This window comes from Penicillium samsonianum (assembly GCF_028829775.1).
Source record: "Penicillium samsonianum strain IBT 33392 chromosome Unknown utg000002l_segment0_segment0, whole genome shotgun sequence".
In the NCBI taxonomy this organism is placed as follows: Eukaryota; Fungi; Ascomycota; class Eurotiomycetes; order Eurotiales; family Aspergillaceae; genus Penicillium; species Penicillium samsonianum.
The window spans coordinates 670,346-694,395 of record NW_026643260.1 but is presented as its reverse complement, the minus strand read 5'-3'; the positions used below and the strand labels follow the sequence as shown (position 1 = coordinate 694,395).

At 50.4% G+C, this 24,050-nt stretch overlaps 14 protein-coding genes across 14 annotated transcripts; 7 read left to right on the top strand and 7 right to left on the bottom strand.

The window, feature by feature from the left end:
* Window positions 1–276: 276 nt before the first annotated feature.
* On the top strand, window positions 277–2,412 carry N7471_002102 (putative ATP dependent RNA helicase; the record flags this gene model as incomplete). Its single annotated transcript, XM_057274822.1, has 3 exons — window positions 277–501; window positions 556–2,214; window positions 2,275–2,412. 3 exons carry the CDS (start codon window positions 277–279, stop codon window positions 2,410–2,412), a joined length of 2,022 nt encoding a protein of 673 aa, XP_057139460.1.
* A 294-nt stretch (window positions 2,413–2,706) lies between these two features.
* Window positions 2,707–3,784, top strand: N7471_002101 (PITH domain-containing protein). Its single transcript, XM_057274821.1, has 3 exons — window positions 2,707–2,942; window positions 3,003–3,114; window positions 3,262–3,784. The coding sequence occupies exons 1-3, from the start codon at window positions 2,810–2,812 to the stop codon at window positions 3,680–3,682; spliced, it is 666 nt and encodes a 221-aa protein (XP_057139459.1). The 5' UTR covers window positions 2,707–2,809; the 3' UTR covers window positions 3,683–3,784.
* Window positions 3,785–4,074: 290 nt separating this feature from the next.
* Window positions 4,075–4,980, bottom strand: N7471_002100 (ESCRT-III subunit protein VPS20; the record flags this gene model as incomplete). Its single annotated transcript, XM_057274820.1, has 3 exons — window positions 4,075–4,302; window positions 4,393–4,756; window positions 4,937–4,980. 3 exons carry the CDS (start codon window positions 4,978–4,980, stop codon window positions 4,075–4,077), a joined length of 636 nt encoding a protein of 211 aa, XP_057139458.1.
* Window positions 4,981–5,152: 172 nt separating this feature from the next.
* N7471_002099 (putative AAA family ATPase/60S ribosome export protein Rix7) lies at window positions 5,153–7,459 on the top strand (the record flags this gene model as incomplete). The annotated part of the gene is made up of 3 exons (XM_057274819.1): window positions 5,153–5,206; window positions 5,258–5,497; window positions 5,567–7,459. 3 exons carry the CDS (start codon window positions 5,153–5,155, stop codon window positions 7,457–7,459), a joined length of 2,187 nt encoding a protein of 728 aa, XP_057139457.1.
* Window positions 7,460–7,804: 345 nt separating this feature from the next.
* erb1 (ribosome biogenesis protein ERB1) lies at window positions 7,805–10,110 on the bottom strand (the record flags this gene model as incomplete). Its single annotated transcript, XM_057274818.1, has 2 exons — window positions 7,805–8,320; window positions 8,383–10,110. The coding sequence occupies 2 exons, from the start codon at window positions 10,108–10,110 to the stop codon at window positions 7,805–7,807; spliced, it is 2,244 nt and encodes a 747-aa protein (XP_057139456.1).
* Window positions 10,111–10,335: 225 nt separating this feature from the next.
* Window positions 10,336–11,702, top strand: N7471_002097 (Zn(II)2Cys6 transcription factor rglT; the record flags this gene model as incomplete). Its single annotated transcript, XM_057274817.1, has 2 exons — window positions 10,336–10,429; window positions 10,480–11,702. The coding sequence occupies 2 exons, from the start codon at window positions 10,336–10,338 to the stop codon at window positions 11,700–11,702; spliced, it is 1,317 nt and encodes a 438-aa protein (XP_057139455.1).
* A 329-nt stretch (window positions 11,703–12,031) lies between these two features.
* Window positions 12,032–13,442, bottom strand: N7471_002096 (Paf1-complex subunit LEO1; the record flags this gene model as incomplete). Its single annotated transcript, XM_057274816.1, has 3 exons — window positions 12,032–13,021; window positions 13,077–13,242; window positions 13,294–13,442. 3 exons carry the CDS (start codon window positions 13,440–13,442, stop codon window positions 12,032–12,034), a joined length of 1,305 nt encoding a protein of 434 aa, XP_057139454.1.
* Window positions 13,443–13,780: 338 nt separating this feature from the next.
* Window positions 13,781–15,070, top strand: N7471_002095 (Mob1/phocein family protein; the record flags this gene model as incomplete). The annotated part of the gene is made up of 4 exons (XM_057274815.1): window positions 13,781–13,803; window positions 14,062–14,330; window positions 14,388–14,502; window positions 14,554–15,070. 4 exons carry the CDS (start codon window positions 13,781–13,783, stop codon window positions 15,068–15,070), a joined length of 924 nt encoding a protein of 307 aa, XP_057139453.1.
* Window positions 15,071–15,737: 667 nt separating this feature from the next.
* N7471_002094 (uncharacterized protein) lies at window positions 15,738–16,190 on the bottom strand (the record flags this gene model as incomplete). Its single annotated transcript, XM_057274814.1, has 1 exon — window positions 15,738–16,190. One exon carries the CDS (start codon window positions 16,188–16,190, stop codon window positions 15,738–15,740), a length of 453 nt encoding a protein of 150 aa, XP_057139452.1.
* A 408-nt stretch (window positions 16,191–16,598) lies between these two features.
* Window positions 16,599–18,563, top strand: N7471_002093 (rhomboid protease PCP1; the record flags this gene model as incomplete). Its single annotated transcript, XM_057274813.1, has 5 exons — window positions 16,599–17,442; window positions 17,498–17,601; window positions 17,659–17,992; window positions 18,056–18,230; window positions 18,293–18,563. 5 exons carry the CDS (start codon window positions 16,599–16,601, stop codon window positions 18,561–18,563), a joined length of 1,728 nt encoding a protein of 575 aa, XP_057139451.1.
* A 234-nt stretch (window positions 18,564–18,797) lies between these two features.
* N7471_002092 (uncharacterized protein) lies at window positions 18,798–19,286 on the bottom strand (the record flags this gene model as incomplete). Its single annotated transcript, XM_057274812.1, has 1 exon — window positions 18,798–19,286. The coding sequence occupies one exon, from the start codon at window positions 19,284–19,286 to the stop codon at window positions 18,798–18,800; it is 489 nt and encodes a 162-aa protein (XP_057139450.1).
* A 725-nt stretch (window positions 19,287–20,011) lies between these two features.
* N7471_002091 (uncharacterized protein) lies at window positions 20,012–20,482 on the bottom strand (the record flags this gene model as incomplete). Its single annotated transcript, XM_057274811.1, has 1 exon — window positions 20,012–20,482. The coding sequence occupies one exon, from the start codon at window positions 20,480–20,482 to the stop codon at window positions 20,012–20,014; it is 471 nt and encodes a 156-aa protein (XP_057139449.1).
* Window positions 20,483–20,935: 453 nt separating this feature from the next.
* N7471_002090 (uncharacterized protein) lies at window positions 20,936–22,110 on the bottom strand (the record flags this gene model as incomplete). Its single annotated transcript, XM_057274810.1, has 3 exons — window positions 20,936–21,435; window positions 21,493–21,679; window positions 21,727–22,110. The coding sequence occupies 3 exons, from the start codon at window positions 22,108–22,110 to the stop codon at window positions 20,936–20,938; spliced, it is 1,071 nt and encodes a 356-aa protein (XP_057139448.1).
* A 734-nt stretch (window positions 22,111–22,844) lies between these two features.
* Window positions 22,845–23,147, top strand: N7471_002089 (uncharacterized protein; the record flags this gene model as incomplete). Its single annotated transcript, XM_057274809.1, has 1 exon — window positions 22,845–23,147. The coding sequence occupies one exon, from the start codon at window positions 22,845–22,847 to the stop codon at window positions 23,145–23,147; it is 303 nt and encodes a 100-aa protein (XP_057139447.1).
* Between the last annotated feature and the right edge of the window lie 903 nt (window positions 23,148–24,050).

Sequence of the window (24,050 nt, the reverse complement as noted above, 5' to 3'; positions counted from 1 at the left end):
GGGACTGGAGAGAAATTCAGAAGAACAGTGTTGCCTGAGAATGTCTGAGGGCAGAACATATCGGGGAAGCTCCAAGTGACGTGGGGCGCACGTGATAGCGGGCGAGCGAGCGTTATACAGATCGCCCTGGATGTTTCTGCGAGAACTCCGACGATCTCCAAATTGCCACTCTGCAAAGCGCTTGACATTTCAGAATGGCCCAGATCCAATTTGGTTTATTTTAACACCTGGGCTCAAATCCAGCGGAGTTCGTTCTCGGCTAAAATTCGGTCTAAAATGGCCTCAGAACAGGAGCTCTCGACCTCTTTCATTCCAGCCCTGTATAAACCGGCTGCTTTACTGCCTATCGCACGTCATAAGAAGAACCTGCTCTATCTGGTTGAAAATTACCCTGTCACTATCGTGGTGGGCCAAACAGGTAGTGGGAAAACAACTCAGCTTCCGCAGTATCTAGACCAGGCAGGATGGTGCGAGGATGGGAAGATCATTGCCGTTACACAGGTGAGCACTGATCCCATCATACTCTAAATTAAGTAGCAACTAACCCTATTCCAGCCCCGCCGGGTGGCTGCTACAACGGTTGCAACGCGAGTAGCTGAAGAGATGCGATGCAAAGTCGGTGAAGAGGTGGGCTACTCCATCCGATTTGAAGATTTGACATCTCCTGCAACAAGGATCAAATTCTTGACAGATGGAATGCTGCTCAGAGAAGCCCTGGTTGATCCTCTACTTTCGCGGTATTCAGTTATCATGGTCGATGAGGCACATGAAAGATCTCTCAGTACCGATGTGCTCCTTGGGACTCTAAAGAAGATCCGCAAGAGGCGCCCTGAACTTCGCATTATTGTTAGTAGTGCAACCCTGCAAGCAGAGGATTTTCTTCGTTTCTTCGCCGGCGAGGAGTACCAGCCCGAGGCAGAGGCGGCGGATTTGGGTGGAAGCGTTGGTCGGATCATCAGTCTGGAAGGACGAATGTATCCAGTCGACATGCTGTTCCTTGACTCTCCGGCAGAAGATTACATAGAGCGAGCAGTCAAAACCGTCTTTGATATTCATACACAAGAACCAGAAGGCGATGTACTTCTCTTTTTGACTGGCCGGGAAGAGATCGACACTGCGATCCAGTTGATATCCGAAAGAGCGGCAACTCTCCATCCAAAGGCCCCCACTCTGCTTCCGCTACCGCTTTATGCTGGACTCACCACGGAACAGCAAATGTATGTCTTCGAGCCGACTCCAGAAAACACCCGGAAGGTCATCGTCTCGACCAACATTGCCGAGGCTTCGGTCACAATCGACGGGATTGTATATGTGATTGATTCCGGCTTCGCCAAGCTCAGAGCATACAATCCCAATACTGGTATCGATACATTGACTGCAGTGCCGATATCAAAAGCATCCGCCACCCAGCGAGCTGGCCGCGCTGGAAGAACGAAGCCAGGGAAATGTTTCCGTCTGTACACGCAACAAGCGTTCGAGCAGATGCCGGAAGCAACCGTACCCGAAATCCAGCGATCAAATCTCGCACCGGTCATTATGCAGCTTAAAGCACTGGGCATCGACAACATCGTCCGGTTCGACTTCTTGACACCTCCGCCGGCAGAACTCATCATTCGTGCACTTGAGCTTCTGTCTTCTCTCGGTGCGGTTGACGACTATGCCAAACTCACGAAACCGCTTGGAGTGCGGATGGCAGAAATTGCTCTGGATCCTATGATGGCCAAAGTTCTTCTCACCGCTCCATCTTTCAATTGTTTAAGTGAAATCCTCACAATTGCGGCCATGGTCAACCTCCAGGGTACAGTGTGGGTTCAGCACTCTGGGGACAAAAGATCTGCGGAGACCCACCGGCGAAAGTTCGCCGTTGAAGAGGGCGATCATTTGACGTACCTGAACGTGTACCAAGCCTTTGTCACCAAGGGGAAGAAAGACTCAAAATGGTGTCGCGACAACCTCTTGAATTACCGGGCACTGTTACGCGCAGTGAGCATCCGAGGCCAATTAAAACGGTATCTAGAACGCTTTGGCATTCAAGTCGACGAGACACTTTCATCCCGTCATGGCGCAGCCGATTTGAGCAACCAGCCGGAGCAGATTCGGCGGTGTCTTACGACGGGCTATTTTGCTCACGCAGCGAAGATGCAACCGGATGGAACTTTTAAGACTGTCAGCGGTGGTCTGACTCTTCATGCTCACCCCACCTCGCTGATGTTTGTAAGTGCTCATGGATTTTGCGTGGGAAAGTACATGTTTGGTTTGCTGACTTGAATATAGAACCGGAAAGCCGACTGGGTCATATTCCATGAGATAATGCAAACAGGTGAAAAAACATATATCCGCGATGTCACTAAGATCGAGAAGAGTTATCTGCTGGAGTATGCTCCGGATTATTACCGAGTCAGGCAATATTAACAGCTGGAATTTAGCTACAGAGAAGGACCATCATGTACAATAATACCCCGGAGTTTAAGGAGACTGTGGAATTGAGATATAGTATGTTGGTTGCATTTTATAGATCGAGGGAAAACTAAGGGCTGTAAAGAGGCAGAGACAATCTGGGCCACTGTACAGTGATATATTCAGGTATAGTGTCTACATTGTAAAGTTGGAATACAGGAAAAGAATAAATCACTTCAAACAATATGATCTCTTAAGACTACTAACTACCTAAGTATCACTTTATTTCTCTGGAGTAACGACGTCACGGGAGTGGAGAGCTTCCCAAACACCTTTCAACTTCAAATCTCCAAATCCATTTTTTCTTACCCATATCTTGTACAACTTATCAAATTTACATCAACATCTTGCAATGTCAGGGCACCATCATGATCACGATGGCCACTGCCATGGCGAAGATCACGACCATACCAACGATATCACTCCAGCAATCCAATCTCTCCTCTATTCTCAGATCAATTTCGACCTGATCACAACCCTGAATGGTATGCATGAGCCCCATGAGCACCAGACAACTACTGGTGACAAGTCCTGATTTTCGACAGAGACCACCCCAAACTCTGGCGCATCCATCGTCAAGAAAACCTGGGCCGAGCGACTAAACGACCAGCCCGAACTTGAGAGCGATGCCGACGAACAGCTGCTCATGACCATCCCGTGAGTCTCACTCATTCCAGATCTATCCTATGATTTCTAGTAGCTGTTCATCCCCCTCGCAACGCGTCACGAAAATCCCAAACCCCCACCAATCTTACCCCTCACCCGTTATCGCCAACCCCAAAACTAATCCGAGCTTCTACACAGCTTCAACGGCCAAGTCAACGTCCACTCCCTCCTCCTGTACACAGCGCCTACAAACTCTGCCCCAAAGACAGTAAAGCTGTTCAAGAACCGTGACGATCTGGATTTCTCAACCGCATTGGAGTTGCACCCAACTCAAATTATCGAGGTCCCGCAGCCTGTACCCGGCGCCGATGTCTTTGAATTGCCGTTGAATCGTGCCCATTGGAACGCGACTACCTCTGTCACGCTTTTCTTTGAGGATAATTGGAGTGATGGCGAAGAGGATGTTACTAAGGTTGGGTATGTAGGCTTTAAGGGGCAGTTTATGAAGTTAACCCGGGAGCCGATTAATTTCCTCTATGAGGCTGCGGCGAACCCTCAGGATCATGTCTCTATTCCTGGTGTTAGTGATGTTGGTGGCAGGGTTATGCCTGGACAGTAGATAGGGTTCTTCGTCGGAGGTTTCTTTGGAAGGGATGAACATGACTCCGTGTATGTTGGTTGGGGTTGATAGGTCAGTCATGATGATTAACGACAATACCACTCCACTACTATGTATTTCTACATAGATTTTATTGATTTGTTTTGTGGTCTTGAATCTAGTCAAGTGAGCTCTTATATTGAGTATCATTTGTAAAACCTCGGAATGAGGATGTCATAATCTATAGGCCATGGATTTACAACAAGCAATAGAATCAACCGCTAACGCCATGGACACATGAAATCTACAAGTAACGTAGGCAACAAAAACAAACAAGCCCCAACGCCACAAATGCTCTGGATCAATAAAATGCAATGCTTGGTGCTGTGCAACGAGGACCCAACATATCTCCCCTACTGAGCAGGCAAAGCCGTCCGAGTCTGAGCCTTAGCCTTGGTTCTTTGAGTCAACTCTGGCACCACCTCTTCAACAGGCAGATCAGCAGTAGGCGGACTTGGTAGTACGACATCATCAGGCAGGATTTCAGGACCAGCAAGTTCCCGCTGCAGAGCCTCCAGCTCATCCTCGACCTCATCCTCATCTTGATTCGTCAAATGGCCCGCCAGCATCTGGCTCACCTCCTATAACAACCGTTAGCAAAACCGAACCCTACTCATAACTCCAATCCCAACGTCCTGCGAAAGAACATGAGACAAAAACGAGGGACATACCTCCTGATAAGCTCTCGCTTCCTCGGTCTCCCCCATCAATCTCTCAACACCCTCAATACCACCCATCTCCTTATTGATAGTCTGCAGCACCTTCGTCCCCTGCTGCAATCCAAACAACACGTCCTTCTGCACAAGCGCAAACTCCACCTGCCCAGTCAACTGCTCCAACTGCGCAAGTTGCCCGTCTGTCTTCTCAAGGAGTGATTCTTGGTATTTCTTGCGTCGGAGGGCAAGCAGTGCTCGCCGCCGATCATTGCGCGCGAGACATTCCTTGGCGATTTCCGTTTCGCGGTCTGTGAGGACGGTTATTCGTCGCTGATATTGGTGCAGTCTGTCGCGTTGGTTTTTGAGGTCGAGAATTGCCCTGCAGATACCATGGGTTGTTATTAGCTGGAAACATACTATTGCGTTCCTTGGATGGGCGTGCTGGGTGGGGATGGGGGGGGGGGGTCTCGTGAGGAGAACAATAGTATGCTCTGACAGACAGGATTGAGGATGGGTTATGGATATTGTATGTATCCAATATACAGCAGTCTGCACTCACCGATCCTGGGCAGAGATCTTCTGCGAACTACTCGAGTTTCCCATGTTGTTGAAGTGAAGGGAGAAACCAGCTCCATATGTAGATGCGGGCCTAGACATGAATGACGTTATGTAACGGGCCCGTAATTACCTGTAATTTTCAGTCGATCTTTCAAATGTTCCCATCTCCGAAATTTCGGGCCCGCGGCCTTTTTTTTTTGCACAACCATATCAAATCATGCCTGCTAGGAAGGGAGGCAGGCCGACCCTCAGTCAGGGTCTGGACCGTGAGGTATGTATCCAAAATTGAGTCTTGTTGGCTTTGACTTACCCCGAAAAACAGGTCTACCAGATCGTGCGCAAGATTATCGACGACCAGCCCGAGACTGGGCGCATCCGACTATCGGTCCCAGCGATTTATGACACAATTAAGAAATCAAACTCAAGCTTGAACCGGAAACCGAAGAGACTCATTGAGGACAGTCTTGAGCGGGTGTTGGAGGTTGTCAAAGCCGATATGGGTGAAGATGATGAGGATTCTATGGAGGGGGACTTTGAGGGACTCGAGGAGCCTGCCGCTACGGTACGTTATGCACTGCGCATATTTTGCTTCAATATGGGACAGAGGTTCTAATTGGAATTGCCATATCAGGAACCCAATGGAATGAACCAGAGTGTCGTCGGCTCGTGGGCAACAACGAAGGCCAAAAAGACCGCCGAATCCACCGCTAGCACCCCGGCACCCACCTCCTCCAAGAGAAGAACGCATGGCGGAGAATCTGTCTCTAAGCGACGCAAGGCTGAGCCCGCGGATCGTTCGCCACCAACACATGTCAGTCTCGCCGATTTGGGTGGACTGGATGATGTTGTTCAGGAACTTGGAGACTTGGTCATTCTACCCATGACCCGGCCGCAGGTCTATTTATCATCAAACGTGCAGCCGCCTCGCGGAGTATTGCTGCATGGTCCCCCGGGCTGCGGTAAGACTTTGATTGCAAACGCTTTCGCAGCGGAGCTGGGTGTGCCCTTCATCTCAATCTCTGCGCCTTCGGTCGTGTCAGGAATGTCGGGTGAATCCGAGAAAGCCCTGCGCGAGTACTTCGAAGAGGCCAAGCGTCTTGCTCCCTGTCTCATCTTCATTGACGAGATTGATGCCATTACGCCAAAGCGCGAGAGCGCCCAGAGGGAGATGGAGAAGCGAATTGTCGCCCAGCTTCTGACATGCATGGACGAGATTGCCCTTGAAAAGACAGACGGAAAACCTGTTATCGTACTCGCCGCAACCAACCGCCCAGACAGTCTCGATGCCGCTCTGCGCCGCGGTGGCCGTTTCGATAAGGAAATCAACATGACTGTGCCCTCAGAGCCAGTCAGAGAACAGATCCTACGTGCACTCACCCGCAAAATGCGTCTAGCAGACGATATCGACCTCAAGACACTAGCTAAACGAACCCCCGGCTTCGTGGGCGCCGATCTCAACGACCTCGTCTCGACCGCTGGCTCAGCCGCCATCAAGCGGTACCTCCAAATCCTCAAGTCGAACAGCGGCGAAGAAATGGAGATGGAAATCGAAGGCGAAGACGATATCAGCCCGCGAGTTCGTGAACTCCGCCGTCTCATCAGCCACGCCAAGGAAACCCCCATCGGCGATGAAACAGAAGTCGTCCTCGTCTCCAACGCAGACTTCTTCACAGCCCTCCCCAAGATCCAACCCTCCTCCAAGCGCGAGGGCTTCGCCACAATCCCCGACACAACCTGGGCCGACATTGGTGCCCTCGGTGGCATCCGCGACGAGCTCGTCACCGCTATCGTCGAACCAATCAAGAACCCAGATATCTACGCCAACGTCGGTATTACCGCGCCGACGGGTGTCCTCCTCTGGGGCCCGCCCGGTTGCGGTAAAACCCTCCTCGCAAAGGCTGTCGCCAACGAGTCCCGCGCAAACTTCATCAGCGTCAAGGGTCCCGAACTGCTCAACAAATTCGTCGGTGAGTCTGAGCGCGCTGTTCGCCAGGTCTTTGTCCGCGCCCGCTCCTCCGTGCCCTGTGTTATCTTCTTCGATGAGCTCGATGCCCTCGTGCCCCGCCGTGATGATACGCTCTCCGAGGCCTCCGCCCGTGTTGTCAACACACTCCTCACTGAGCTCGATGGTCTCGGCAGTAGTCGCCAGGGTATTTATGTCATCGCCGCTACTAATCGGCCTGATATTATTGATCCTGCTATGCTGCGTCCTGGTCGTCTTGAGACCCTTCTCTTTGTGAACTTGCCTACGCCGCTCGAGCGTGTTGATATCTTGCAGACCCTTCTCCGGAAGTTGTCTATCGAGTTTAGTGAGGATCTGCGCAAACTCGCTGAGGAGTGTGAGGGCTTCAGTGGTGCTGATTTGGGCAGTCTGTTGCGTCGTGCTGGTTACTCTGCTATCAAGCGTCGCGATAGTATTAAGTTCATTGACTTTGTTGCTGCTAAGTCGTTTGTTCGGCCTAGTGTTACGGACTTGAGGAAGTATGAGAAGCTCAGGAGGGACTGGAGTGGTGGTGTGGTCTGATTTTGGGGTTGGTTTGTATATGTACTTCTCTTGGGATATACATCTATACATATTTAGATCTAGAGTTTTCCTTTTTTTTCTCCCATTTTTTCTTGCTTGGGATGATGGACATAGATACCTTGAACATTTACTATTTGATTGAATATTGAATAATTCATTTCTATATCCCTTCGACTACTCCTGAGACAAGAATCCCAAGATCTATTCTGATATGATACGAAGTAGAAAATGTTAAAGAAACAACTTTTTTGCAAGATAACTATACAAAAGGAAGATTATGCACAAAAAATAAATAGAGAAAAACGCCCAGAAAAATGTCAGACATCATGCAACGGCATCTCAAGATTACATCCACAAGCGACAAGTTCCATCGGCACCAGCACTGACAGCCCACGCCTCGCGCGGGTGCCAGTCGATATCCAAGACACCCAGCTCGCCAGTAATCTTGTGGCCCTTGAGAACTTTGAGCGGCACGATGGTAGCATTGCTGAGCATATCTCCAGTGACGCTGCCGTGGAAGATCTGCAGGGATCCATCGTCGGAGGCATCCGCGAAGAGCGGGTAGCGGCCGCTGGGGTGGAACTTGACGGCGCGGATAGCCTTGCGGTGGTAGCGGAGGGTCTTGTAGGGACGCTGGGAGAGGTCGAGATCGTGCCAGAGCAGACGACGATCGTACGAGCCGATGATGATGTTGTCGCCGCCGGACGCGCTCGAAGAAGTCGGGTGGATGTCGAAGGACGAGATCCAGCGTGCACCAGGCTGCAAGATCTTGACGAGGAGCTGGCGCGAGAGGTCGTATGCGCGGATCGAGCGCTGGTTGGCAACGAACAGGATGGGTTTCGACGGGTGGAAGTGGGCGGTCTGGGGGGACCACCGCCCTTTAGGCGGCGTCGGAAGGGGAATTGCGTCAGGTGCTTGCTGACTGTGTGGATGGAAATTGCGACGGAGGCGGGTGTCGAGGCGCCCGAGCACACTGTGACGAAGTAGTCGCCGCGGCGGTGCCAGGAGATCGTCTTGGGCACGTAGCGGAGGGGAATGACGACGCACACACCGGCATCCACGAGAGCGGACTCGGGACGGATCCAGGTTGGGGGCGTGTTCTTCTTGCCTTCCTCTGAGGCACTGGGGGCCGGTCGAGAGGCGGCGAAACCCCAGCCTGCGTCGAGGAGATCCAGACTGGCCTTCTCGATTTCGGGGTCCACGATCGGAGGAACGGCGAGGAAGATATCGTCTCCTGCGGTGGCAGCGAGGATGACGGCATCCTTGCCCGGACGCCAGCGGACAGTGTTGACCGCCTCGTCATCGCTGAGCTTCACGCTCCACAGTTGGCGACCTGTGAGGAGTTCCCAGACACGGACGGTACCATCGTCGCCACCAGTAGCCAGCCAGATTCCAGTTGGATCCACGTTGACAGAGCGCACACGGCCCTTGTGTCCGCGGAAGACTGTGGCACAAGCAGTGGGGAAAGGCTTGAGCTCCTCAGGGCTGGGAAGCTTGGGTAGGAGACTCTCAGGGTCGATGTTCAGCTTGCTGCGGCGCACACGCGGAGCAAGGTAGAGATCCAAGCAACGCTCGAACTTCTCCTGGACGAAGTTGTCGTATCCAGGAACTCTGCGCAGGGAGCCGAAGTCGCTGGGCAGGTAATCCTTCTCGCGATCCTCGGGATCTGTCTGCTCCCATTCCTTGCGTTCCTTGTTATCGGGCAGGTACTCAGCAGGTGGGTGGTAACTCTCCTCGTAACCAGGGGGTGGGAGTTTGGGCGCCGGGATGTGCATGACGTGATCAGGTCGCTCAACTTCATCAGCCCACAGGTCGTAGTTGATGAGTTCCTCCTCCTTGTCTTCCCTGTCCTCTGGCGCCTTGTAAGGAAGAATGCGGCCCTCGCGGATGGCCTTGACAAGCTTCATCACACGCTTCTGCTCGTGCTTGGATGGCACGAAACGGCGCTTGGGCTCGGGGGCGGCGCTCAGTGGCATGATCTCCTTTTGGCTGCTGAACCATTCCACCAGAGGCTCATATGGGTCGTAGCCCTCGGAAGGAACCTCGTTCATCTGCACCTTGCGGAGCAACTCCAATTCTTCTTGGCTGAGCTCCAGAGGCTTGCCGGTCTTGGGGTCAGTCAGACCGGTCCAGCCCTTGGGAATTTCAATGCTGTCCAACAACGCATCCAGGGCCTCGCCCTTGGCAGGACGCATAATCTTCTTTCCATTGATGTCGTAACCAATGTGGGGATATTCGTCGTAGAACTTCAGGGGGATGTCGCCAATGGTGTTGGCATTTTCATCCACCTCGGAGAGTTCAGAGTTGTCGTCTGGGTGAATTTCATCCCAGAGGTAGCGATCGTTTCCGTTGGCGTCCTTCACAATGCGGAAGTTGGGTTCACCGGCAGCTGGCTTAATTTCCTCTGTATCAGAGGGGATCTCGTCGCTGTCCAATTCCTCTTCTCCATCTTCCGAGTCACTGAAGTCGTCGACTAGCTCGACTTCCGAGTCGCTGTCGTCGTCCTCGCTGTCCGAAAGATCCTTGGAGTTGTCCGACAAGGCTCCATCGAGGTTGCCTTTGCTCAATTCGTCACCGGAAAAGACACCAGCTTCCTCCTCGACATCGCGAGTGACAGCCTTGCGCTTCTTTGAAGCCGCCTTGGGGTTCATGATGCCGTTCAGCGGGTGTTGACTTGTTGCGGTAGATCCATGGTTTTTTTTTTTAGGATAATTTCTCGCCGTGCTCACCGCCCACATGACCGCCCCCATCTTATCGGGTGGGCCTAGTTATCTATGACTTAGCCAATGTTTTACTTCCAAGGTTCCAAGGAATGTTTTTTAACTATTGAAGGGCTCTTTTGATCGAGAGTCGATTTTCTGAATCATTGTCAAGCAATGTCACTCCTGACTGAGTATGAGGGAGGGATTCCTTTGCCTCTTACGAATGATTTGTCAGAGCCAAAAAGACATGCAGCATGCGACGAGTGTAGTAAGTCTCACAGGCTGATGTAACGCAACCCTCACTAACCAGTTCGGCAGGAAAGCGGAAGCTCAAATGCTCCGGGGAACCAGCAGGCTGTTCGCGATGTACCAAACAGTCACTCTCTTGCAACTATTCCATACAAAAACAGATGGGCCGGCCGCCCAAGAAAAGGACGCGGACAGACGATGAGGGGGCCGACTTTCCAGTGCTATCGGGGGCCGAAATTTGGCCCAGCCCAGAGGACTCGCAACAATCTTCACTAGGGATGAGTCCAGACACAGTCACCTTCCCTGACGCCGATCATCTTTGTCCGCAATTATTCTGGCGGCCTGGTATGACCACGAATTTGCCACAGTCCCAGCCCGCAGATCTATTGTCAGGTTATGAAGACCACAACCATACCTGGAGGCCAGACCGTCTGAAACAGCCAAACCTTCCCGTTCCTGCATCATCTTCCCCTTGGCCTGATTTCTCGGCTATCTCCGAAGCCACGGCCATGCCAATGCCATTCCCCAACCCTCCAACTTTCCCTTTGACGCCGCACTCCCTCCCGCTGTCTCCTGCTACCTCCATTTCCTCCGACTCCACAACGTCTGGGTGTCCGTGTTTATCATACCTCTACCTATCCCTCAGCCACATGACATCAATATCCTCCTTCCCCGTCAACTCCCACACTCTATGCTCGCTATATATCGCTGCACGAACAGCACGAGACGTGATCCGCTGCCAAGTTTGTCCCAAGGTCTTTGCAACGGGCCTCCAAAATATTATGTTCATAGGGACTCTATTAACTGTCGTCGCGGACTCGTGGCTGCGCGTCTCGCAAGCCGACGCTGTCGAACTGGGGATGCAGTCCGCGCCTCCACAGTACGTGTCTGAGGTGCTCCAAAGCCCTAATCCAGCACAAGTTTGGAAATCATGGCTCCACCAAGTTGTTCGTCGCGCTGTCATTGGTGGTCCCGTTGGGGCAGGTGCTATGATTCCTTGTTCTGAGCAGCCCGATCTGCTGTCCATGATTATGGAAATCGAGAATCGACAACGCCGCTGGCATGAACCTGGGCAACATCCACTTGGACAGTGGAACCCAATGTCCATGTCGGACTCGGCTCAGTCACAAGATCAGGATGATCCCGGTGAAAAGGAGTTTTTATGTCTTCGTGTGGTTGGAAGTGCCAGAGAAGTGATCAAACACTTCAACTTCGATCCTTCAGAATATCCCGAGGGCGTTGAGCCGGTCACTACAACCAACAAAGCGCATACGGGAGCAGATCATGCTTGAAAATCTTAGTTTATTAAGCCTTGGGTTCCGTTGTCTGATTTCTACACTTCGAATATGTCCGAGACTATGTGGAGTTTGTTATATACCATTCGGCATCAGATATTATACAATTCTACATTGCTTCGCTGGTACGAAGCTAGATTGATATGTCATTGACCATTTCATTAATTTTTGTTGTACAAGCATCAAGTCAGAGTGAAATGAGCCCAATTGTTCCTCGAATGCCTGTCCATGTAGATGACGCCGGACCATGTGGATATGTAACAAGAAGACTGCATCGAAAAAGCGAAAAGAAAAAGAACATGTGAGAGAAGTAGAACGATACAAGCTCACTCGTCGTCCTCGTCGTCCACCACGTAGCGGTTCTTCTTTCGGGCAGGAGGTGTACCAGCCCTGGCTTGAGGCTCTGGCTTGCTACGGGCAGCTTTCGCAGGTGCAGCCTCCACGTCATCTTCACCTTCAGCGTCCATGTCTTCATCTTCCAGCTCCTCTTCTTCGTCTTCGGCTTCTTCCTCAAGTTCCTCATCGCTGCCAACCAAGAATCCATCGTCCTCGTCGTATTCGTCTTCTCTGTTACGGGCACCACGAGAGTAGTCCTCTTCGTCATCGGTGTAGATCTCGCCGCGGCGGTTTTGGCGGCGAGGCTTGGCACGCGGACGAGTCGTAAGCAAACCGCCATCTTCAAGACCACCGACACTAAGACCGCTAGGACCAGTGCGAGTAGCGCCATGGCGGCGACCGCGGTCGGCCTCGCGATCAGCGAGCTGCTGGCGACGACGCTCAGCCTTGATAGCTTCCTTCTCCATCATTTCGGCACGTCTTCCAGCCAACTCGGGATCCTCTGTTAGTTCATAGCGCGGCGCAGTGCCAGCTGCAGTTTGCTTGCTGCCACGAGCAGCAGCAGCTAATTGATCTTGCAGTCGCTGAACGGCATCGTCCGTCTCCAACGTGGTCGGGAGAATAGTCAGACCTTGGGTGATATGTGAGGTCAACCGGAAAACTTGGGCTGTTTCCAGCCCGGCTGCGAGATAAACGTGGGAGTCCAGCTTGTGGTCATAGTCGCCGGACTTGGTGAGAGGTGCGAGAGGTTTAGATGCGATACGGTATTGCTCAAGGGGGGCAGAGGCGAGTTGAAGAGTAATGGAACCATCCTCCCATTTGATCATGCGGGCATTGGACTGCAAAAGAGACTCATCTGCAGGATCCTTGCGCCAGCATAGGGAGGTAGCAGCTGTCTGGTAAGGGGGTGGGACGTAAGTCTCGGGGTTGAATTCTTCTCCTTCGATTGAGAGGAAATCCGGCACACGCATTGTGTAGATCTGTTACCAGAAGTTAGATCAACATCAATGGTTTCAAGGTAGAGGGTCGTCCTACCTCTCCATCGTTGGTCAATGGCACCGGTGCCCGAGCAAGATCCTGGTCAGCAACATTGACTTCCTGCTGCTCCTCGGCCACATCATCCATTCGGTCTTCGCGCCGGTCATAGCGGTTTTCATCGTCACCTGAGTCAAGCTGTTCATCGTCCAGATTGCGGTGGGGTCTAGCAATATATCAGTATCTAGCTTTTGTCGCTTTAATTTGGTTTGCATACTCGGTGTCATCGAGTCCGCCCTCTCCGTCCGATCCGAAGAGATCATCGCCTTCATCCATTTGGTCGGCGCCAGAATCATTGGCATTGCTGTGCGCAGGGCTCTCATTGCCATTGCTGGGGCGTCGGACGCCCTCCTCATCGGAGGACATGGTGTATGGAATTTATGGACGTTGCAAGGTCGTAGATATGTGGAGGTGCGAGTGACGATAAAGAGGGGATTGAAGGTGTCCTTAGTATTATACTGGGAGTAAGCGACGCGATATGTCGTCGATAGTGTATTGACAATTGTACTTATCGGCCATTCACGACGGAGCTTCCATAATTCAATTGACGCGCGGGACTATAAATTCTCCGACTCCGGACCAAAACAGGACTAGTGTGTCGATGGCCCAGACCAAAAGGGGATCCTCAACGTGTGGGCATCTCACCGTCTCGTCCCTCATCCCCGTTATTTTCTTGATTTGAAGCATTGCAGATCAATTTCAAGATGGCGACCTTCTTCCAGAGCGTGTAAGTTATGTTGCGCCATTGTGGACTTGTTGCAATCGGCTGTTCAATCTCCCTTCTACCTTTACCCCCTCATACTGCACGAAGAATCCCCCGGCGCCACAAATACAAAGGAGCATTCTATTATCCAAAGTCTAATATCCTCCCTGGCGCCTCCTCCTGTTGTTCACATCTACCCCTACTTCTTTTATATATTCCTACTTCATTCTCAAACAGCTATACCTCACCACGATCACCCGCTAACTCTATCTTTGAATACAGTCGCCAAGGATTTGGCCGGGGAGGAAACAACAAGAGCAACAATCCCCCCAAAAGCCCAGCACAGACCTCTACTCCCCAGCATCAAGCCACCATGTCGAATTCGCCCTCGATTTCCAGCAGTCTGTCAGTGGAGACTCAAGCGAACGACCCCGAGGGACCCAAATACTTCTTCCAGGAGAAGTATGCCCCGCTGAATGTGAGGGGCAACTTCTTGACCCTCTGTGCTTGCCCGAAGAATGTGGAGCTGGGCGAGTGGCTGGCTCACCAGAGTAAGCAATGTGGAAGCTTATCTTGAGAGCGCGGAGACTAATGTGTTTCTGCTTTAGTTGTTGAACAATATCGTCTACTCCACGGCATGCTCCAGGTTATCCAGGAGGTGAATAGTGTGACCGGTCTACCTATTTGCAATGAAAACACTTGTCCAACAATGTCCGCTGGACGGTATGTGGAGTATGGCGGGGTAAATTATGAACCGAGCTAACGATTCCAAAGGCTGACCTATACCTGGCTTGTTGACGGCCGCGCCGCCAAAATCTCCGCCCCGAAGTTCATCAACCGCGTCGAGAAATGGATCGTCAGCAAGATCCACGACCCTGTTATGTTCCCTACCGAAAAAGTCAACGGCACTCCTGAGACTTCTGCCATCAAAGAGGCCAATGGCGCATCAACAACTCCTTCCGACCCCGCCAACCCGGATGACTGGATTGGCAAGTCCAGTGGCTTCCCGCCGACCTTTTACAAGGACTGCCAGGGTATCATGAAGCAGATGTTCCGCTGCTATGCCCATCTGTACCACGCTCATTGGCTCAACCCCTTTTGGCACATTAACAAGCACGATGTCCTGAACATGTGCTTCGTTCACTTCGTGACGGTCTCCAAGTACTACGGGCTTGTGTCCGATAAGGAGATGGAGCCCATGCAGCCCTTAATTGAGCTGTTCATCAAGCAGCAACGGGTTCCCCCAGAGGCGCTCAACGGCGGCCACTGGGCCCAGCAGGCCGCCACTTAAGCTCCACGGGTCTGGAGTTGCACCTTTTTGTTTTTACAATGACGACCATGACATGTCCGCTAACCTGGCGTTGGACCGCGATGTCTTTGCTAGTATTCTGCTTTCTCCTTCTACCATTTCCACAAAAAAAAATGGGCGAATTTGCGATGATATGACACAGAGCCGGGGCTTTGATTGAGCATTTAGCATGCGCTGTGAATTATTCTACTTGATGATCTTGCATATTTTCATCCAGCATCAGCTGGTCATTGCATGTTTTTTTATCTATTCATTGCAATACATTCATCTGATCATAATTCCATAGAGAGACCTGGGGTTGTAAATGATCCACTAGATGCATTCCATTCGTCTGGACCTTGTGACTCGAGTGTGCCTAGCGCTATAGAAGAAGTGAGCAGCCCCTAAGGCTTGGGGAGTAGTCATTCGTTGAGATGACCGTCTCCTAGCCGCTATGATTCAGCCGTGTACATCGTACTGTGAAGTATAGATGCTGTGAAACATAGCCAATTGACATAGGTCGATATTCGACCACACCAAATGCAGTAAAGCGCCCGCAAATAACAGTGACTGAAAGCCACTGACGCACTGGTGACAATGCTTTTGAAGATCTGAGCAGTCCAAACTAGCTTAAACATGCCGGCTGCGCGTAGATGACCCACGGAATTGGTCACAGATAGACCCCATCCCCATCCTCCCGGTCATTGGACTCTTGTCCTGCACCGGCCTCAGCCCCAGGCCCAGCCCCAGTCCCATTCTCAGTCCCATTTCCATTCGTCACTGGCACATCTGTCATAACATCCTGTTCCTTGTTGATCTTAAGCTCATCAAGCTCAATCCAAGGGTGTCCACGATTCTCGACCTCGGTCTTCAGCAGCGAGATCCGTTCATTCATGGACACCGCTACGCCCTCGTTCTCGGCCACATATCCCTCCAGCTCCTTCTTGTCTTCTTCCGAGTCGTTGCTTTCTGTTAAGAATGCGCGGAGCTCGGCATTCGAGCGGTGCAGGTGTGCGATGGAATTTGTAAGCTCGGAGACTTTGCTGTAGAGGACTGCGAGGGGCAGCTCTTTGATTGCCTCAGCGAAGGCTCCTGGGGTTATGGGGAGGGATTCAGTTGACATTTTGAGGGTTGTCTTGTGAGGGGTGGAAGGTAGAGTCGGGATCAATGCGGGCGATTTCCAGAGCTGTTTGGATTGTCGTTATCATGTTATCATCACGTGGGGTTTATAGATCAGATGTGGATGGCTTTGGGGCTCGCGGGGAGATGTTGAAGATTGGTTTGAGTATTGGTGTAAATTAAAGATGGATAGAAATTCTGATACTATTGTTCAAGGTAACCATATATTTAAAGAATGAACGAGATTTGAATGGTTCCTCTCACTCCTCCATCTTCTTGCTTTGTAGCTGCAATCGCGGTCTCGGAACAACTCTGCAGCCGCGGGTCCATTGATACCAAAAATATCCCCGAACAATCAACCACCACCCTATATTCCGTGGTCCTCTCCGAGCCCTCGCTTCAGTCACAGGATATGAGCAATGCGGTCTGGGCCGTATGGCGGGCTCCATGCCCAGGGCTCCGCACCTCCGTGCTTCCAGTAACATTCCGGCCTGCCAGTCGCGATCTCCGCATTACCCCATGGCGCAAGTACAGCACATCGCGCCATTCCATGTTGCCAATCCCGAACCTACTATCCCAGCTATTCACTCACCCGTCTCGGCCAACTCCAAACCCGATATCCCCACAACGATTCAACCCGTTCTCCACCCCCCGCCGTTTCAAACGTACATCCGCCGCATCTCCAAAGCCTAAGCCTAAATCGGATCCCTCGGAGGTCCTCCCTCGCCAAAAGCCTTTCTCCGATGCCGAGATCAAAGCCATCTTCGGCCCCGCCAAGTTCAACGCAAAGTTGGGAAACCGCATCCTGGCTGTCCTGCACGGCCACCGTCTGACCGGCACGCTCGATGCGGACTTGCCAGTTGACATTGCCCGTGCTGTCACCAACCAGCAGGTTGATGCTGCTTTGGAATGGCTCCGCGATCAGTACCCCGTCGACGAGGATGCTGCTATCTTCGCCCGCATTGAGCGTGAGGAGCGCGCGGCGGAAGAGAAGCTCGTGCGCCGCGCTGAGAAGCTAGGCTTGTATAAGCCGCAGAGCGGTTCTTATGACGCTGAGCTTGGCGAGGAGGGCTCTCCTTACGGCAAGAGCGTTTTGAAAGAGGCTCGCGAGAGGAATGAGAAGCGCTTGTTGGCTGAACAGGAACGGAAAAGGCAGGAGTGGCTCGATGGCGAGAAAGAAGAACACGAACGGTTGAAGCGGGAGTTCGGGAAGAATACTTCCCTGCAGCAGTACCAGGAGGCAGCACTCACTGAGGGTATGTATACTAGGATCCGAGTTTGGGTCATTGGTATTGGTGCTGACATTTTTAGCTCGTCCCCGTGCGGATCCTATCGAAAGGCCGTATCTCGCTTGGGTCCAGAAGCATCATATTGCCGCTACCAACGAGAGTCCTGAGTCGATGAATATAACCAATGTAAGGGTGGTTCACTCTGTGGAAATATTTGGTTGCTAACTAGATTTGACCTGGAAGTCTCAGCGTCTGCTCGCTCCTCTTCTGTTCTCGATCGTGGTTCTCGCCCTTTGCTATACATTCGCTCAGAAATATGAGTTCCCTGCACGAAAGGACCGCATCATGCCAGATGTGCCTCCTGCTGTGGCTACTGTGGGCGCCATTGTGGCAGCTAATGTAGCAGTCACTTTGTTGTGGAAATACGTACCTCCCGCGTGGAAACTGCTCAACCGTTACTTCGTGATCGTTCCCTTCTATCCCAGTTCACTGGGTATGATTGGAAGCACGTTCAGTCATCAGACCTGGAGACATCTTGGAACTAATATGATGGTCCTGGGACTTATGGGAACCAGAGGTATGCATTGTTGCCAGTAGAAGCACCAGAAAATATGGGTTCTAACTTTTTCCTGCTCTACAGTCCACGATGAAATCGGCCGTGGAAACTTTTTGGCCATCTACTTCGCTTCCGGTGTCATGGGATCTGTCTTCTCATTGACACGCAGCGTCATCCTCGGCCGCCTGGGCATGACCTCCCTGGGAGCCAGTGCCGCAACCAGCGGTATCGTCGCTGCGTGGTGCATGTCTCACTTCAAGTTCGTCTCCCACTGTCCTTCCGGCTGTTATTCTATGTGGTACCTATACTGACCGTCCCTAGTGACAAACTCACCATGTGGATTCTTCCCCAGGGTCTCCAAGAGCAGATCTGGACCTACGGCTGGGTCTTCCTTACCTGCCTGGTCGGCACCGAGGTCTTCAGCTTGCTAGCTCCCGCGTTCTTATTTCGCGCTTGGCCCCTCTCTCGGCTGACCAAGATGGACCATGCTGCCCATCTTGGTGGGTATGTGACTGGTGCCGGATGTGGATATACCCTCATGCAGCAGAGGAAAGAGCGCGAGAGAAAAGCGAGACAGTCAAGGTGGATCTAAAGTCTCATCAATAGAAACCTGGTAACCTATATGTGGTTCCCAATTGTATCATACTGGCGTTACTGCGGCAAATTCTAGCCTTTCATACTACTCATTTACTTGGGTTACCATGTTTTCTCACTCATTGTTCCATTCAAAGTATCTGATATATCAATCTACCAAAACCTCCTAGGGGGAAAAAATCAAATACCCCAACCATCTTCACAAATCCGACCTCACTCCAATCCCCATGATCTACCGCAGCACAGTAACCGCAGACCACGGATTTTGAGCCGTGTACTTAGGCTTATCCCAGTGAAAAGGCGCATCCAACAACTGATCCTCGGGATACGAGGGCGGCTGACGGGCCCGGAAAAGCATGTGCTTGTCAATAGAAACAGTCTCCGCACGGAGCAAGCTCATCCACCACAGTGCAGCGTACTCAACCTGAAGCATCAACCTCTCTAAGTCTTGCTCGGGGGTTTCCAACTTGATCGGGAACGAGACGCAGTACTTTCCTAGGCCGTGCATCGCACTATCGCCCCAAGTAACCAAGCCCGCTGCGATGGCGTCGCATATATGCAATATAATCTCCAGGTCACTGGTTCCAGTACCCATGGTATCTGGGAGAGCCACAGTGCCCCAGCACCAACCTGCCTGGCTGTTGTGGGGGTCTCTGAAATGGAATCGGCGGCCGTGCTCGAGCTGGCTCGACTGGAATATACTCGCTTGGAAAAAGGGCATTGTGGCGGTTGGAGTGAATTTCTCAGGGATGATGGTGGTAGTGAGATAGACTCGAGGCGAGTATGCCGAGGGTTTATATACTGAGGGACATACCTTCTATTTTGGCAATTGAGTTGGAACAATGAGAGAATAAACCCCTTTCATGACTATAATACCTTTCTCTGTTCTTTGAGAAAGTATACTATTTCTCTCTATACTCTTTGTTTGGCCTGATATTCTATATTAGTCTTGTTTAAAACGTCTCTTTGTTTTATTGGCCTTCAAGTGTTGAATTTACTTCCATCAAATGAGACTTTATCCTGGTCATAAGAATGGCTTTCAATTGGAAGAAGGGCCGGAAGACTAGCAAGGATCATGTCCAATGCAGTCCAATGCCACCCAATATTGCTGGAACACTCTGTATAGTTTCAAGTTGAACTATTAGCCCTCTAGTAACTAGTAATATCGTTTGAAAATCGTCTCGGTTCTTGGTTTCTAGCTTCGACAATAATCTATCTTGCATGTCATACATTTCGACTTTTTCTTTCCTTATTCCTGACAGCTATCGAGTGACTAGCATATTACACATATCCTACTCATACGAAGGCACTCTTAAGAATGGAACATTTAAACAAAGTGGGTGGGAAAAAGTAGTGCATTGATTGTTCTAACATCCAAATAACCCTGAAACATTCGAGTACAAAGAACTCAACCTCGACACATTAAACGACAGACAAAGAAACAATCTAAATACGCCAGGGATCCATCAAAGTAACTCCCACATCCAACATATCTTCTAGACGCACTATCTTACGACGAGTGTCAACAAAAATCATCCGTTGATCCAGAGTAACCTTCTTGAACGCGATCTGATCCTTCCAATACGCCGCGAGATTTTCAGCAAGAAGAAGGTCTGGATGCGTAGGATCAGGCGTATATGACTTGGGCAGAGGGGTATCTGGGTCACGCTTGATAGGGATCGAGAGACACTTTTTCCCTAAACCATGCATTGCCTGATCGTCTACAGTGAAGCGGCCCTTTCCAATCATATTCTTTACATACAGCATGATTTCTGAATCTGGAATGCCGCGGTGATCGATGTTTTCAGAGAAATATACGGTGATCCAGTAGTAGTCGCTTCGGTTGCCGGCCGGCTCGGCGAAATATTTGCCGTTCGTGCCCTTGTACACGCTTGGCTGGAACAACTTGCTTGGCATGGTGGTTAGCGAACTTGAACGGGGCTGGGGGACTCACTGTTCTTGTGAGGGGGCGTGTCCTTGACGGAGTGTTAATTTGTTGTTATGATTGAAGAACGCTTTTCTGGGTAATACCAATGAGATAGAACTCGAGGCGAGGGCACCGAGGATTTATAAACTGACAGTTAAAGTGCGATGTATCTGGAGTATTGCATAGGAAATAACAAAGACCTTTCATTGCTACAATGGCTTTCTTCGTCCTTCCAATGGCTTTGGTCTTTGATAGAGAGATAGTCTTTGTACTATGTATAGTTCTACCAACACTATTAAGCGTTCTAGCCAAAGATTTAGATATGAATATTCCAACAAGACTTACTAGGCATACACAATGTCTTGGGGAGAAATAAGAAGAAGGTTTATCAAATGCAATTGACGATAGATCAATCATATAGGACAAGATTCGGTTTCTGGCCACTATTCATCGTCCTTTTCTTGTAGCTTTGCAAGAGCGTCGCCTAACGAAATGCGAGCCTCGGGGGCCGCCTTCGTCAGATCATCAGCGACTACTTGCAGCTTTCCACTTGCACCATCAGTGTCACTTCTCTCGGCAATTTTGGAGAGTAATCTTCCATAAGCCCAACTGTCTGAAGCAACCCGTGCCTCGAATGAAGTGTTGGGCAGGGGTATTTCAATGTTTTGTTCTTTGAACATCTGCATCTCCGGTGAGAGCCATTCCCACACATAACCGCCGGTTCCACTGACGTCGATGAGGATGGCATTTTTCCTGGCATCGAAAACGATGTTCGAGGGCTTAACGTCAAGATGACTTCGGCCCCGCTTATGCAAAGATTCTAATGCTCTTCCGATTTGTAGGGCCCACTGTACCAACAAGAAACCATGTTGGACCTCAGACCCTTCAATTATTTCCTCGAGCGACCCGCCAGAATAGTATTCAAGAAGGAATCCAGTGATCACTGTTGGCATGTCAGTTGAAGGGCGGGTCTTCTACGGGTTCTCCGATACAACTAGGCCAACTAGCTGCGCGATGTTCGGCTCTCCGCGGAGTTGGATAAGGGCATCGATCTCATTCAAGATATGTTCTGTGTCTTCGGGCTCATAAATAGGGCGATCGATCATTTTATAAGCAAACTTTTGTTGCTTGAATAAGACAGTGGAGACAGTTGGAGCGATAACCTCAACAATCCGCAGACAACTAGCCTTAAATGTTGGTAGACATTGGTTTCGGTCTAGGGTCGGTATCTGACTCTCTTTGGATCCTCCGCGGTCTTGCAGCGCATTTGATGGGCAACGGCAATGTAAAAGTTCACAGAGGTTTGATACCCATCGCGGATTGTGATCGAGTTCTGGCTCTGCTCAGTCATACTTAAAGTAATGTTTGTCACAGTATCCCCCAAAAGATGTAATTGCTCGAAATCAATCGCTTCAATGAATCTTTGCAATATGGACCGGCGTTTGAAGTAGCCCAGAACCAGTATTGACTCCGGCAGAGACCAATCCACCACGACTTTAATCCACCACGAAGAGTCCTTGGTGTGGAATATCAAGGTCTGTGATGGATGGCCGCCGTTCCAGTCGTGGAATGATTTGAATTCGAGCCGATAAGAGGAAGGGGGAATATTTTCTGGCATTCTGATTGAAATAAATTGCCCTTTTCTTCCCCAAACAACAAGATCTCTAAAGATAAATCGATTGTAAGAAGGGGAAAGGGTGATAATTAAGGATCACGTGTTGTTTACAAGTTGGGAATGACTGGTCAGATTTTATATACCTACATACTAGTATGTGTTGGTAAAGCTTAATCTAGATCTAACTCTAACAGATATCTAGTATCTCTCAGACTATAAAATAAGATATTCATTTTCTTATGCCATACCACAAAGTGCACACAGACTAGAGATCTTGAGTCGAAAGTACATACTTCCATCTGGACATGATCACCATTGAAAGCTATGGCACACATTGCTCCTTGGTACTTGATACTGGGAATTGTGTAAATTATGGGTTTTATGGCTACTGAGGTATTACTATGTAGGTGCTTGGATGGACATATGGGCATATGCTCATGTCCTCAATACTTGAGAACTGGTTATGGGATACATTACTCCAAAAAAACTACAATCACTTCGACACACCTTGGACAGCTTTGAAAAAGATTTGATATTTCTACCTTGACATAATTCTCAGATTTTACCAGGCAACCCAATTCTCAGCCACAACTTCGCCATCTCCCTGGCATCGGCAATATAGCTAATCAACCTCTCTCTCCCCCTATCTCTCTCTAGGGTGCTACGGCTAGACAGCTCACGGGTAAACGACGCCCAAAAATCACTTCCCGGTCAAGAGTAACCATCCCATTACAAATATGTTCGAGCCACTTGTTCCCGTCGGTCTCGGCGCGCACCATGATTGCAGTAGTGTCAGCAGTGCTAACCGGGATCGGGATCGAAATACAACTCACTCCCATGTTATGCAGTGCCACTTCGCTCACGACGGCTCGCCTAATGCGGATGTTATGAAGCACGTACCTCATGATATCTTCGTCGCTATGGGTATCGTCCATTTCTTCAGGAAGCATTACAGTGACCCAGTCAGCTTCCTCGTTGTCCGGACCGTCGAAGAACTGAGAGCCTACGCTGACCCAGACTTCATCGTCAAATCCCTCTAAATACTCAGAGCGCGGAGCGTACGATGAATACACTGTCCTGTCCCATGTTTGCTGAGATGGCTTGTGGATCGAATGGGAACTTGGGGGGGGGGTGGGGGGGGGTTGGCCGCTGTTTATGAGGCTGCCTTGGATAGAGGCTCTGGGGTTTCCCTATGAATAAATGCTTTCTAGGTGACGAGTCTGAGACGCAAGACCCAGGGACAAGGTCTCTTATATTGTGAACATCCGGGTACAATGCAATCCAGTCTTGGGTAGAAATAAAGACCCTTTATTACCATAATGGCCTTGTCTTGTCTTTGATCGAGTCTACACGGCCGCGAACCGAGTCTATATCTACATGAAACCCTTGATTACTCGACAAAAGAGCCAAAGCCATCTCGTGTTCTTTGTTCTGATACAATTGACCGATGAAACATCGATCTGGCTGATATGGGAGACTCTTTGTTACTCGATCTCTATTATACGATATTAAATCGAGTCTTTGTATGCTTAATACCCGTGTTTCATCAGAAGGCAACCCCTGGGGCTCCTTTATTTCCCTTTGATACTTTTGTTACTCGGACATAAAGAACCAACAAGGGGATTATGGGTGAATGCCGAGTCCAATAATATAGAATTCTTCTAACAAAAAAGAACCCTTCAGACAAGAACTTTGTCGGCGAATGGCCTTTGTGTTCTTTGTATCTTCTATTGTCAAATCTCGAAGGAGATTCCCTTCGATGGCTCCAGACGAACGTCTTTAGAATGACTTTGTGCTATTGTTTTCTTTCGAGAGGCCATTACTTGTCCAGGGCCTTTCCATCCCAAGTACAAAAGGGAACCTCCGCTCCTGAGATAACATTCCATACCCACCATCTCAACCATCTCAACAGCAAACTAACAGCACAATTCAATTGACTATTT